Source organism: Dermacentor andersoni, chromosome 9 (genome assembly GCF_023375885.2).
Source record: "Dermacentor andersoni chromosome 9, qqDerAnde1_hic_scaffold, whole genome shotgun sequence".
Lineage (NCBI taxonomy): Eukaryota > Metazoa > Arthropoda > Arachnida > Ixodida > Ixodidae > Dermacentor > Dermacentor andersoni.
This window is the reverse complement of record NC_092822.1, coordinates 10148736-10163244: the sequence shown is the minus strand read 5'-3', so window position 1 is coordinate 10163244 and position 14509 is coordinate 10148736. Positions and strand designations below refer to the sequence as shown.

Genomic DNA, 14509 nt, shown 5'->3' with positions numbered 1-14509 from the left:
GATCCTCGAAGGGCAACGTGGACGCGATTCTAAGGTTACTTCTCACTTGTGACTTCGAAAAGTCAGGGTAAAATAGCATTTACGTTGACAGTTCGTTGCTTCTTTGACTGGTCGAAAATAACCAACTATGAGGCAAGAGCGTTGGCGAACGACAAGGGTTCCCAGTGCAGCTCAAAATTTTGGCCGCTTAACATGACTCGTGTATTTCCGGTGCACCGGTGCAGTGAACAAATCTCGCATAGCTGCTAGTGACTGCGCATTCTATGAAGTTGTGCAAGCCCTAAGTACCCATTTGGGGGCGTTTGAAATATGTTCACCTCGCACCATCGTCACGAGGCAAATAACGAAGGCACGGGCACAGTGACTGTACGCACTTTTAAGCCTATCCCGCACTAGAAAGTCTGATGTAGTTTCAAAGGGAATATAGGCAGTTTGCGCGACATCTACTGGACCATCTAAGCAAAGCACTTGCAAGAGGCTTGCACACACAATAAAAATGGCGGTTTAACCAATGCGTATACTCGGAAACCGCTCTGTGCGCACGCACCGTAAAACCCATATTTCGCATCGTCATCCACGACGCCAGGCCGCGTTTACTCGCGTGTCCTGCCTCATGCACACCAGTAGCCAGTCTGCAGATGCTTGCTCTGAAGGGCACTTGTGATTGACAGACTATTCACCTCCCGTAAGAATATATATATATATATATATATATATATATATATATATATATATATATATATATATATATATATATATATATATATATATATATATATATATATACATAGGCAACAGCCAAAGTCTTCTATAATGGCAGTGCTCCCCCAAGGAACGAAACATAACCCATAGAAAGGCGCTTTCGAGTGGACAGGTAGTTCACGACAACCAGCGTGATAGTGTCTCAAAAGTTTTCATGGTATCCAACAAGGAATTTGGTTTTGTGCTCTTGTTCACGGTTAGTCCCTCATGCATCCAACTGACAAAAAAACGTTTCTTTCTTTTTGTTTTTGCCAACCCTGACTGCCGACGACATGCGACCGGAAGTTTCTGGCGTCGCAGGCACAGCGCTGCCCGTGGTGCTGACTAAATGGTATATAGACCGTCTTGCTGTTTGCAAGCAAAGCACCTGGAATGTTTTCCGTCTCGCCTGCCAACCACACCTGCTAAGTCTACAGGACAACAGAATGGCACTCGATAACAGACTGTTTAGACATCGCGCCTCGCCTACCGCAATTTTACTGCAGGCCACTACTTCTCAAGATCACTTCTGCAACTACGCGCGTGAAACATCTCTGTCGCATTCCAACAGACTCCAAACGCACTTGCCATCATTCAACGCAGTGGAAAACGCAAGTTTCACCACCAAGGTGCGAGAAAGAAATCAGGACTCAAGTCACTAGAGGCTTCGTTCGGAAGTGTTTTTAATGCGGTGGGTGACGTTGCGGATAGATTCGTCACGCGACTGCAGTGTCCCTGGCGGTCCGTAATTAGACACCAATCACGCGACAGAGGTGATTTTTTTTCATTACCTTGCGTTTAATGCTACACGCAGATTCAATTGGTTTTCAAGGTTATCTTTTTATATACTATAAAGTAAAAAAAGACGTTCACCTGCCAGCTCTTTCAGGTTTGTCTGAATATTTCAGGTACGACTGTATGTTGGCGGTAACGCGAGTCGGTACGCGCAGATGAAATGAAAACCATGGAGCCTTGTGACGTAACATCACGTGACACATACCTTACAACGTGGAGGAAGGAAAATATAGGAGGGAGCATTACGTCACGTAGCCAGCCTTGGCAAGCGAATGCTCTGTGAAGCCACAGTGGTGGCCCAACACGTGACCTCCTGCGTCGAGATCACGGAGCAAGAATCGAGATTTGCTGAAACGTTTGGTTCCCAGTATGTATGCCAGTAGTTTTTATTCGGTGTGCGATTGCTCAGCTGCTCTGCCGTAGCTCTGCCTGCAGAGCGGGAACACTGAAACTAGCCGCGCACTTTGACGTGTGATCACGTGTTAGGCCACCCCTGCCCCAGCAGATATCGGCTTCAATCGCGTTGCGGTATGCTCCCTCCTCTTTTTTCCTTCCTCCATGCATGCTCCACAAGCTCAAACTGTCATTCGGTTTCTTTGCCGTCTAAAAACTGTAGGAAAATGAAAAAAAAATGTTCGACGATTACGATATTCCCTAATGTGAAATTTGAACGCAGCTGTATACGTGTTTTTATTTCGCGATATATTGAGGCAAATAATATGAGACCGAAATCACCGCACCGACTGGCTGTGGGCCAGTGCCGTCAGCGCGTTCGCAGAGGGAGGGGCAGTGTGGGAACGCTGGCATAATGAGCGGCATCTGAGCCAGCTGTGGAAGACGACGACAACGAACGCGCTAGCAGTGGCACGAGCACATTAGCGCGGTTACGCCGAGGGACGCCGGCGATCAACCCAGCTACTGGCGCCTCAGAGCTGCACTCCAAAAGAGCCATCTTATAGCTGACTACGCTTTATGGACAAGGACGGCAGAAGGAAGCAAATGATGCACACACGGCGTTGACACCGTAAGAGCCCTATGCGTACGTCATTTCTGTCCTCTGTCGTCCTTGTCGGTAACGGACCGCGTATTCAGGACTGATGATGCACCAACAGGCCCAAACATCAACTTTAGTGAATGCTACGTCCTCATTCCCCAATAAAAAACATGATATATAGGAAAGCAAACATAACACGCAAACTACAGACACTCGAGCATACTAACCGTACAAGAAAAGAAGATAAAAGAGGAAACGGATACACGTAAAAACCTCAACCACAGTCCTGGTCCGTGACACACGCGCACAGTTATTAATGCGAGTTCATAACACCGAGAGAGTGCTGGAATGCATACACACACAGGCGGACGGCCTGCCTGCCTCACCTCTGCTGCCTGACATATCCGTCCGGTTGGCTGGCCATGTTGGCGGCGGAGTGGGCCAACAGGGGGAGCTGGTCTGGCCCGACGGGCGACTCCGGCGTCGAGACCAGGTGCGGTCGCTGGGCCTCGTACAGGGTCACTCGCACGCGCCACGCCTCCTCCTCCTCGCCCCTCCTGCGACCGAGAGGGAGAAACAGAAAAACACGCACATTTAAGCACGCGGACAACGTCATGCCGTGAACGCGCACCTGCTCGCCAGATCACCTAATCTAAGCAGGGGAGGTATACTGTAAGAGTCCGCCTAGTGGATATGTCCATTTCGTCTGCTTCTGAAGTGCTGATTGGCTGTGGCGCCTCGGTGCTGCGGACGCGCAGCCCAGCCAATCAGAACTTCAACAGCAGACGAAATGGACATGTCCACTAGGTGGACTCTTACAGAATACCTCCCCAGCATTGTGTTTCGCTGTGAGGGAGACAATCAATGTCGGGCTAGTTGGGTGCGTATTCCAGAATTCAGAGATTCCAACTACTGCCAAACAGGCTCACGGAAACAGGTGCACACATAGTACGACGTTAGACTTCAACTCAATCTCCGTCTCTGGACAGTTATGATGTCGCGGAGTCGATCTACTTTCAATAAACACTATTCTGGCTCACACTGTAACTATAGTCATACTCCCAAGTCACCCTCAGAAACTAGTCGTAAGAGATGCATTGCGCAATGATGCAAGACGAGAACGGCAACCAACTGTCGCACTCACTGTTCTTGAGTTCCAACTAGCCGATATTCAGAATGACGCTGCTTTCCAGTAAGCTCAGCGCCGCCAACCACATCGCACCTTGAGCGAGCCGCAGTGCGCGAACCGAGCACTTCGCGCGTCATTCCACGACGCGTTCCTAAGGGCAACGCTGCGAGAGTCAATGACTGCACGCGGCAGCTGCGACTCGATCGAGTGACGACGGCCCTCGCACGATGGTGCCGCCATCTCGAGCGAGGTTAGAACGCCACCTAAGCTGACCTTTCTGTAAGCCGCCCTCCGATAGCCTGCTTTTATTTCGTGTCGCTATGGTAGGCACGAACACAAACTTAGTCCAGGAAAAGTGCCCGACATTCCCTTTACATACATAATTTATTCCTCAACGTCAAATGCCCGTTCCCCGTGACATGCTTTATTTGTTGGGAAATATCCGTCGAGGCGATGCTATAGCAAGGTCCGCCCCTCCGCTGTGGCGGATTGCGAAACCAAACTGACACCCTTTCCCTGCAGCACCTCATTTTCGTCCACTGCGCCGCCGTCTTCGGCTACGCCCTTGTACGACGTCAATCACAGCTGCTTTCTGACGCAACTATCCGTCGCTAAGCTTTAAAGCTATGTACGCGAGACGTCCAAAACATCGATTACAGCAAATCTCTGCCGATCACCCTCCCCCCCCTTCTTCTTCCCCGAAACAAAGAAAGGCACGCAGGCTACTTTAATATGGACGACTTCAAGCTTGCTACCACCGTTGCCGGCCAGCGCGTAAAGATCCCACTAGCACGACAGTCCACGAAGGAAGAAGGAAAAATAAAGAGTAAAGAAATAAGGGAATTGAGGTAGGAAGGGCGCAATAGAGAAGGCAGATACAGATATGACAAAGAAAGGATTTCAAGCACTAGGAACTAAAGAAAAATGGAGAGGCGGAAAGGGAGCGAGCAATTAAGGCCTGGATAATGGAACGATTCTATTCTAATTATTTTCGCAGTTCGTCAGTAGCATAAGCGGCGTTCCGCTTACGCACGTCACCACCGGGATCGTAGGTGGTGGATGACAAGAAAATATCATAGTTTCAGGTTTCGATAACAACGTGAAACGTAACATAACATGTTACGTAACATAACGTATCGCAACATGTTGCGATAGCAACATGTTAGAATATTACACGAAGTGTAAAACTCGTAGCTGTAATGGCTGTATGAATTCAACTTATGAAGTTTTGCTAAGACACAACACACAGGAAACTCGGACTGCAAAAATATCTCGCGCAGAGGCAAACGACAGCAGAGCCGAAGCGAGCCTCGCGGGATGCGCACTCGTCACTAAGTCACGCAAGAAAATCGGCCCTAAAAAATCAGAGGACCACGGCGCACCACTGCCGACGAGCTAGGGACCATACTAAAGGTGACAGCGTCACCCAATATTATTAAAGGACCCGCTCTGACTGTAAAAACGCTTCCAGCAGAGGCACAAACGACGGTACAGGCTGCAGGGCCCATCTTCGTGATTGGTCACGGAAAAAGAACAAAAAAAAAAAAGAAGACAGGCCCTAAACCAAAGGACAAAGACGCACCACCGTCGAAATAAAGGTGACGAGCGGCGAAGTTTCGGGCGCGTGCGGCTGGTGACGGGTGCCGAGTTACCTGGGAATAAGTGATGAGCGAAACGGGCCTCCGTCGCGAAACAGAAACCTCCAGCACCGTTCGTGCGAGTTCCGCCTAAACATGGGCGTGTCCGGATGACAGCTCCCGCGAGGCAAAACAAAACCCACGCAATCCCTGGCAGGCCCCCACACGCGAACGCCGAGCTAAGGTCAAGGGCAGAGCAGCGCACACGACCGCTGCCAGCGGGACGGGCGTCCAAGGCCGCGGAGAGGTGACGCACGGCAGCTAATCGTCGCGCGCGATTTAGCAACGACCATTTTAAACGCAGCTGAGCATTACTAAGTAGTTAGCTGATGAAACAAGAAGCGCGGGTTTTGACTGACGGACTGACTGATTTGGATGACTGACTGATTAATTGGAAACGTCGGTAACAAGTACAGTATGTCGCCGGCGCTTCTTCACACGTTAAATTGCTCAATACCTGAATGATACCAAGAGCGCAGCGAGATATAAAGAAGGAAGCATTTCCTATTCGAAGACGAAATGCCTCTCCAGAAGACTTCGTTAATTTGAACTTGTCGACGAACACATTAAAGAAATTAGAAAGAGATGCGAATCATCTCCCATAACGTAAAGTCAGTGATTTCTTCGTCTCTCTTCTTACGGTATATTCGGAAAGACCGCACTACACCCCGCCCAGAGCCGAGAAACACAGCGTTATATCTTTTTCTTTCTCTCCTCCTTTGAGTTGCGAAATTTGCAAAATCAAGCAAAACGAAACATTTCATTCGGACACGCCAAAGTCACTCTCGGGAACACTATCACACATGTAGTATACGCAGGCACGCACAAGAGCACGCGCGCACCTCTCCGATAGCGACGCTCGTGCACCAATTAAAGCACGCGTGAGGTGTCAAATGACGCGGTCGAGTTCAATCCGCAATTAGCATTCGAGAGAGGGGCGTTCCCAGACAAACAACGCCGGGATTTCGCGCTGGAAAGGCGCCGCCCTATCACGGCGATGGGAGCGTCGCCACCCTATTAATCGAGGCGTTCCCTCCCAGCATATCTAGTTTCAATAAACGCAGTTCCGGCGGCAACTCGGGCGCGTTCGAGCTCATTATCCCACTCGTCAGTATACGCCGCTCGTGGAAGTGCACACGGGGCAGGCCAGGAAGAAGCTGCGATCGCCGGAAGTGCCCCGCGCGCACACTCGCATATCCAGCGCCGCGGTGCATGGCGATATGGCGTTCGCGTGCACCGGGAGGCATGCAATATGCAGGCTGCCGCTGCCGAAATGCGCAGGCAGTCTCCCTTTCCGGGTTTCGTACACCGGCGCGTGCAGACACGCGAGCGTACGCGCTCGACCGTGGTTGCGTTGCGACGCAGGCGGGAAAGCGAGCATGCAGCGCAACCGTGCCCGGCCCGAGCACTGCAGACGGATAAATGGGAAACCGGAAGTCGAAACGACGCGGTCGGTTCGTTCAGTCTCGCCTCAACACGACACCGAACCACCGCCCGACGACGATGGAAACGTCGTGTCCCTTTGCCCGTTTTTTTCCTCGTCTGCTCGCTTCCTATTTTTTTTTTTTTTTTCGTTCCCGTTTCCTTCGCCAGAACTTCATTATTATTAGTATTATTCTTTATCTCCTCCAGCGTGAGCTGACAAAAGAAAAATCATTGAATTAGGACGGTGACACCGGTCACCAGCACGACGCAGCGGAGGCCCGAAGCGAATCGAGATGACGGGGCCAAAGAGCAAAAGATTACGCGCGTGCTCTCGACACCTTGCGCGCGGAGGGGCATATGGAGACGGTGCTGGCGTGGGACGTAGTACTATATACGTATGCCGGCCGGCCAGATAGGAAAGTGCAAGGCTGTGGCGGTATGGAACGAGAAAAACCGGTCGGCCTAAACTTTCTAACGAGGCCTGAGCCAAACTTTCATGCGTTCAGACAGAATTCAAAAAAAGAAGGGAGAGTAACCGGGCACGGCCGCAAAAGGAAGGCTACGCGGATGAAATCGGTCGCGTTGCGTCAAAAGGCAACGCGGAAGGAAAGTTCGCCGACGAAACCATTGCGGCAGTGCGTGGAAGGCAGGTTACAGGGAACGGTTTCAGTCGAGACTGAATGCCACGAGCATACTTCAAATGCGCATACTTTTGAAATTTTATAGTGTTGCATCGCGCGGGACCCGCAGTGGTATAGCTCACTGGCTATGACGTTGCGCGGCTGCAGCCTCAAGACAGCGGGTTCACTTTCGGCAGTGGCCGCATTTCTATGGAGGCATACAGCAAAAAAGGTTCGTGTGCTTACTACAATTTCGGCGGACGTTAAAGAACTCTAGGTGGTCGAAATTATTCCGGAGTCCCCCACCACGGCATGCCTGATAATCATTAGATCGTGGTTGTGGCACGTGAAACTGCAGCATTTAATTAAAATTGTATCGCGCACTAACGCTGCATGCCTGCGGTTTCGCGTTAAGGAAACAACGTGGCACGGTCAAGGTGACGAAGTGATAAACTGGCCGCACCTAATTCCTTCGACTGTTCTCGCGTATATATATATATCTCGTCGTTTTGATTTAACGAATATTCGTCCATTCGAACGAACTTCGTCGTCGCCGGGCTATACACGTTGCTTCGTGTGCATCTGCAGTTTCAAATATCGGTGTCGCGTCTTTCCTTCCGCGTTCCTTTGAACGTTTCAGTGCACTTCCAGCAATTTGTCCGTAAACGCGAGCGTTATACGCGACTAAGGAAGCGAGCAGTGATTACGGCTTCATTTACGACGCTCACGCCTCTCTCCCTTACGATCCGGCGCTCACCCCACAGACGGCGCGCACGAGGTCGGGCACTGAATATTTCAGGCGTGGCGCGCCAGCTGCCAGTCGAGGACGTGCGACGAAACCGAGCCGCGGCCGCTTTTTGGCGACGATGAATGCGTTCTCTCCGCGCTGGAAACGAGTACGCTGGGCCCGGTTTGCACAACGATGCTACCTTTTCAAAACTACGGCACGACAAGCGAATCTGCGGTCCTCGCATTTATTTGCGGAGAAAAACGACCGTAGAGCCAGGTTGGTATTGCAATATTGTCACGTGGTGGTGACGTTGAATAACACAGTAGCAATACTGTGAACGACAAAACAAACTTTTATTGGGCGAACCTGTGCCCACAAAACAGGCTACACTTATAGCACAACGATAGCGGCGAACACGCTCGGCGATCGTCGAAAATCTGCCCAGTGGGTCAAGCGCGTCGGCTTTTATACAACAGTCGTCGAATGTTCCAGACTAATCGTTGGGACCCGCATGCCTTCCACAAAGTTCTACAACATTCGAGTCACGCGATGAAATCAGATAATACAAGGCTCGGCGACAACAGACTGCGGATAGAAGCATCGATAACTTTCCAGAAACTTCGGTACATGCAAGCGCGTCCCGCGCTGTGCGATAAGATTTGTTAGGCGGCGAAACGTGGTCGCCCGATAAATATAAGTACACGTGTCAATACCCCCCTCTTAAAAAGCATCGTCCCGATGCTACAAATATAAGAGCGAAACACAAAAGGGCACTTATTAAACATAATTAACAAAACAACGAAAAGAAATCAAGTCCAAAGGTCAGTTACGCAAAGTCCCAAAGTTCGTCAACGCTCGTGGTACGGCTTTAGTCGCACAACGTGGACAATTTCAGGTCGTGAGCGGCGCCGCTGTGACAGCGAAATGCCGTCTGGCACGACCTCATAGTCCAGTGCGCCAATACGTCGGATGATCTTGTACGGTCCGAAATAGCGACGCAAGAGCTTCTCGCTCAGTCCTCGTCGGCGTATAGGGGTCCAAACCCAAACACGGTCACCGGGCTGGTACTCGACAAAGCGTCGTCGGAGGTTGTAGTGTCGGCTGTCGGTCCTCTGCTGGCTCTTGATTCGCAGGCGGGCGAGCTGTCGGGCTTCTTCGGCGCGCTGGAGGTAGCTAGCGACGTCAACATTCTCTTCGTCAGTTACGTGCGGCAGCATGGCGTCAAGCGTCGTCGTCGGGTTCCTGCCGTAAACCAGCTTAAACGGCGTGAACTGCGTTGTTTCTTGCACCGCCGTGTTGTACGCAAAGGTTACGTACGGCAGGACCGCGTCCCACGTCTTGTGTTCGACGTCGACGTACATTGCTAGCATGTCGGCGAGGGTCTTGTTCAGGCGCTCCGTGAGACCATTCGTCTGCGGATGGTAGGCAGTTGTCCTCCTGTGGCTTGTCTGGCTGTACTGCAGAATGGCTTGGGTGAGCTCTGCTGTAAAAGCCGTTCCTCTGTCGGTGATGAGGACTTCTGGCGCACCATGTCGCAGCAGGATGTTCTCGACGAAAAATTTCGCCACTTCGGCTGCGCTGCCTTTTGGTAGAGCTTTAGTTTCAGCAAAGCGGGTGAGATAGTCCGTCGCCACGACGATCCACTTATTCCCGGATGTCGATATCGGAAACGGCCCCAACAAATCCATCCCAATCTGCTGGAATGGTCGGCGAGGAGGTTCGATCGGCTGTAGTAATCCTGCTGGCCTTGTCGGTGGTGTCTTGCGTCGTTGACAGTCTCGGCATGTCTTGACGTAACGGGCGACGTCGGCGGTCAGACGCGGCCAGTAATACCTTTCCTGAATTCTCGACATCGTCCGGGAGAATCCGAGGTGCCCAGCGGTTGGATCGTCGTGTAGGGCGTGCAGTATTTCTGGACGCAGCGCTGACGGTACAACAAGAAGGTAGCTGGCGCGGACTGGTGAGAAGTTCTTCTTCACGAGCAGGTTGTTTTGTAGCGTGAACGACGACAACCCGCGCTTAAATGCCCTAGGGACAACGTCGGTGTTTCCTTCCAAATACTCGACGAGGCCTTTTAGCTCTGGGTCTGCTCGTTGCTGTTTAGTGAAGTCTTCCGCGCTTATTATCCCAAGGAAGGCGTCGTCGTCCTCGTCGTCCTGCGGCGGGGGATCGATGGGGGCGCGCGATAAGCAGTCAGCGTCGGAGTGTTTTCTTCCGGACTTGTATATTACCGTGACGTCATATTCTTGTAGTCTGAGGCTCCACCGCGCCAGCCGTCCTGAAGGGTCCTTTAAGTTAGCTAGCCAACACAATGCATGATGGTCACTTACGACTTTGAATGGCCTGCCATAAAGGTAAGGGCGGAATTTAGCTATAGCCCAAATGATGGCGAGGCATTCCTTTTCAGTCGTAGAATAGTTGCTTTCCGCTTTTGACAGCGACCGGCTAGCGTACGATATCACCCTTTCAAGTCCTTCTTTCCTCTGGACTAGGACGGCACCGAGGCCTAGGCTACTGGCGTCAGTGTGGATTTCGGTATCGGCGTCCTCGTCGAAGTGTGCAAGTACCGGCGGCGACTGCATGCGTCGTTTGAGTTCTTGAAATGCCTTGGCCTGCGGCGTTTCCCACTTGAACGCGACATCACATTTGGTTAGATGTGTTAGCGGCTCCGCGATGCGTGAGAAGTCCTTGACAAAGCGCCTATAGTAGGCACACATGCCAAGGAATCTGCGCACTGCCTTCTTGTCGGTGGGCTGCGGGAACTTTGCGATGGCAGCTGTCTTCTGCGGGTCGGGGCGGACTCCAGACTTGCTGATGACGTGGCCTAGGAACAGAAGCTCATCGTAGGCGAAGCGGCACTTTTCTGGCTTCAGAGTGAGCCCTGATGACTTGATGGCCTCGAGTACTGTTGCAAGCCGCCTAAGGTGATCGTCGAAATTTTCGGCGAAGACAACGACGTCATCCAAGTAAACGAGACAGGTCTGCCACTTCAATCCTGCTAAAACCGTGTCCATCACGCGCTGAAACGTTGCAGGCGCCGAGCACAGTCCGAATGGCATGACCTTGAACTCGTAGAGGCCGTCTGGCGTGATGAAGGCAGTCTTTTCGCGATCTCTCTCGTCGACTTCTATTTGCCAGTAGCCAGACTTGAGGTCCATCGACGAGAAGTATTTAGCGTTGCAGAGCCGATCCAATGCGTCGTCTATCCGTGGAAGGGGGTACACATCCTTCTTCGTGATCTTGTTCAGTCGACGATAATCGACGCAGAAGCGTAGGGTTCCGTCCTTTTTCTTTACCAGGACTACAGGAGAGGCCCACGGGCTTTTCGACGGCTGGATGATGTCGTCGCGCAGCATTTCGTCGACTTGTTGCCTAATAGCTTCACGTTCTCGCGTCGAAACTCGGTAAGGGCTCTGGCGGAGTGGTCGAGCGCTCTCTTCGGTTATTATGCGATGCTTTGCAACTGGTGTTTGTCGAATCCTCGATGACGTCGAAAAGCAGTCTTTGTATCGTCGGAGAAGACTTCTGATCTGTTGCTGCTTACTCATAGGAAGACTTGGATTCACGTCGAAGTCTGGTTCGGGGACAATGCTCATCGGGGTAGATGCGGCTGAATCCGAGAGGACAAAGGCATTGCTGGTTTCCACAATTTCCTCGATGTATGCGATTGTCGTGCCCTTGTTGATGTGCTTGAACTCTTGGCTGAAGTTTGTTAGCATAACTTCCACTTGCCCTCCGCGGAGTCGAGCGATCCCTCTTGCAACGCAAATTTCACGGTCGAGCAGTAGATGTTGGTCGCCCTCGATGACGCCTTCTACGTCAGCGGGTGTTTCAGTGCCGACGGAAATAATAATGCTGGCGCGCGGCGGGATGCTTACTTGATCTTCGAGCACACTCAAGGCGTGGTGACTACGACAGCTGTCCGGCGGTATCGCTTGATCTTGTGACAGCGTTATCGATTTCGACTTCAGGTCGATGACTGCGCCATGTTGATTCAGGAAGTCCATGCCGAGAATGACGTCTCGTGAACACTGTTGGAGGACAACGAAGGTGGCAGGGTAAGTCCGGTCATGAACGGTAATTCTTGCCGTGCAGATCCCAGTCGGCGTAATCAGGTGTCCTCCAGCGGTGCGAATTTGAGGGCCTTCCCATGCAGTCTTAACTTTCCTCAACTGGGCGGCGATGGGTCCACTCATGACGGAGTAATCGGCTCCTGTGTCTACTAAGGCGGTGACTGCGTGGCCGTCGAGAAGCACGTCGAGGTCGGTGGTTCTTTGTCTTGCGTTACAGTTAGGTCTCGGCGTCGGATCACGGCTGCGTCGTGTTGAACTGAAGCTGGAACGTCGAGTCGTCAAGTCGTCTTTCGTCGGTGTAGTCTTGGCTTCCTGACTTCGTCGGGATGGCGGCGTGTCGTCATTAGGTCGTCGAGATGGTTTCTTCGTCGTCTTCGTCGGCGGCGGAGGATCTTCGTCAGTTCGACGAACAGCAACCGCACCTCCATCGGTTGCTGCTTTTAGTTTTCCGGATACGGGCTCGCTGACCGGCCCCGGGCTGGGCCAGTGTATGGACGGCGCTGCGGCGACAGGTAGCGGCCTGGTGACGGCGAACGGGACGGTCGTCGAGGGCTCCAATGAGTAGCGGCGAGGTAGTCGGCGATGTCACGAGGGCGTTCACCTTCCCGAGGGCGCGGTGCGTTGACGGCGAACCCTCGCAATCCCAGGTCGCGGTATGGGCAACGGCGGTACACATGGCCGGCTTCCCCGCAGTGGTAGCAGAGCGGGCGGTGGTCAGGAGCGCGCCAAACGTCTGTCTTCCTCGGGTAGCTGCGCTGCGCGACGGGTGGGCGTGCTGGCGGCGGCGGCGGTGGTCGACGGAACTGCGGCGTTACAGGGCCCTGGCGCGGTCGTGGAGGGGGACCTTGACGGCGGGCGACGGCGGCGTAGGTCATTGCTTCGGGCTGAGGTTGCGGTGATCGTGGTTGCACCTCAGGAACCCCAAGCGATCGCTGAACCTCATCTTTCACGATGTCAGCGATCGAAGCTACTTGAGGCTGCGACGAAGGCAGGACCTTGCGCAGTTCTTCGCGCACAATGGCCCTGATGGTCTCTTGAAGGTCGTCCGAACCCAGCCCTTGGATGGCATACTGCGGCGTGTGTCCCTGGCGGTTATATTGCCGGGTGCGCATCTCCAGAGTTTTCTCGATCGTCGATGCCTCTGCAGAAAACTCAGCCACAGTCTTCGGCGGGTTACGAATAAGTCCGGCGAAAAGGTCTTGCTTGACGCCGCGCATCAGGAAGCGAACTTTTTTCTCCTCCGACATTTCCGGGTCGGCGTGCCGGAAAAGACGGGCCATCTCCTCCGTGAAGATCGCGATCGTCTCGTTTGGCAGCTGCACTCTGGTTTCTAGTAGAGCTTGGGCTCGCTCTTTTCGCACGACGCTTGTAAACGTGTGCAAGAAGCCGCTTCGGAAAAGGTCCCACGTCGTTAAGGTGGCTTCCCGATTCTCGAACCACGTCCTGGCGGCGTCTTCCAACGCGAAATAGACATGCCGCAGCTTGTCGTCGCTGTCCCAACTGTTAAACTTAGCGACCCTCTCATACGTTTCGAGCCAGGTTTCCGGGTCCTCGAATGTTGATCCGCGGAACGTCGGAGGTTCCCTGGGCTGCTGCAGCACGATGGGGGACGCTGGGGCTGCCATTGAGGTTGCCTTGTCCACAATCTTCTTGGTCTTCTGAGGTAGAAGTCCGTGCTCCGGGGGCAGCTGTTGAAGACGGCGGCTTGCTCGATGCTCCGGGACTACGTTGGTGTTCTCTTTGCGGTCTGGGCTTGGATCACGGCTTGTCGGGGGCGTCCGGTACATGAACGAAAAGCACCTCCACCAGATGTCACGTGGTGGTGACGTTGAATAACACAGTAGCAATACTGTGAACGACAAAACAAACTTTTATTGGGCGAACCTGTGCCCACAAAACAGGCTACACTTATAGCACAACGATAGCGGCGAACACGCTCGGCGATCGTCGAAAATCTGCCCAGTGGGTCAAGCGCGTCGGCTTTTATACAACAGTCGTCGAATGTTCCAGACTAATCGTTGGGACCCGCATGCCTTCCACAAAGTTCTACAACATTCGAGTCACGCGATGAAATCAGATAATCAGATAATACAATCAGAAAGACGCAGCTTAGACACCTATGCAATCTCATCAGCTGTGAAGTCCTGCCATTACTCTCTAGATGACAAGGAATGGCCAGCCCTCGACGCTGTACTGTATTTTGTTTTCGGCATACAGCCGTCCTGTGTGGAATACTGTGTGGAAATAATGGAATACGTAATAATAGTAATGAAACGTGCAACGCAGCTCAGGCGAAACACCAATTAGCAATTCACCAAACACCAATAACACCAAAATAAGTAATTCTATGCAAAAGTGACGGTTC

The 14509-nt window shown here is 52.4% G+C and overlaps 1 protein-coding gene across 1 annotated transcript in view; it reads right to left on the bottom strand.

The window, feature by feature from the left end:
• Positions 1 to 14509, bottom strand: part of LOC126527018 (uncharacterized) — a 164596-nt gene that overhangs the window by 27674 nt on the left and 122413 nt on the right. The window contains exon 3 of the mRNA XM_055068520.2: positions 2917 to 3087. Within this exon, the coding sequence (XP_054924495.1) occupies positions 2917 to 3087 (171 nt within the window). The remainder of the gene's footprint in view (positions 1 to 2916; positions 3088 to 14509) is intronic.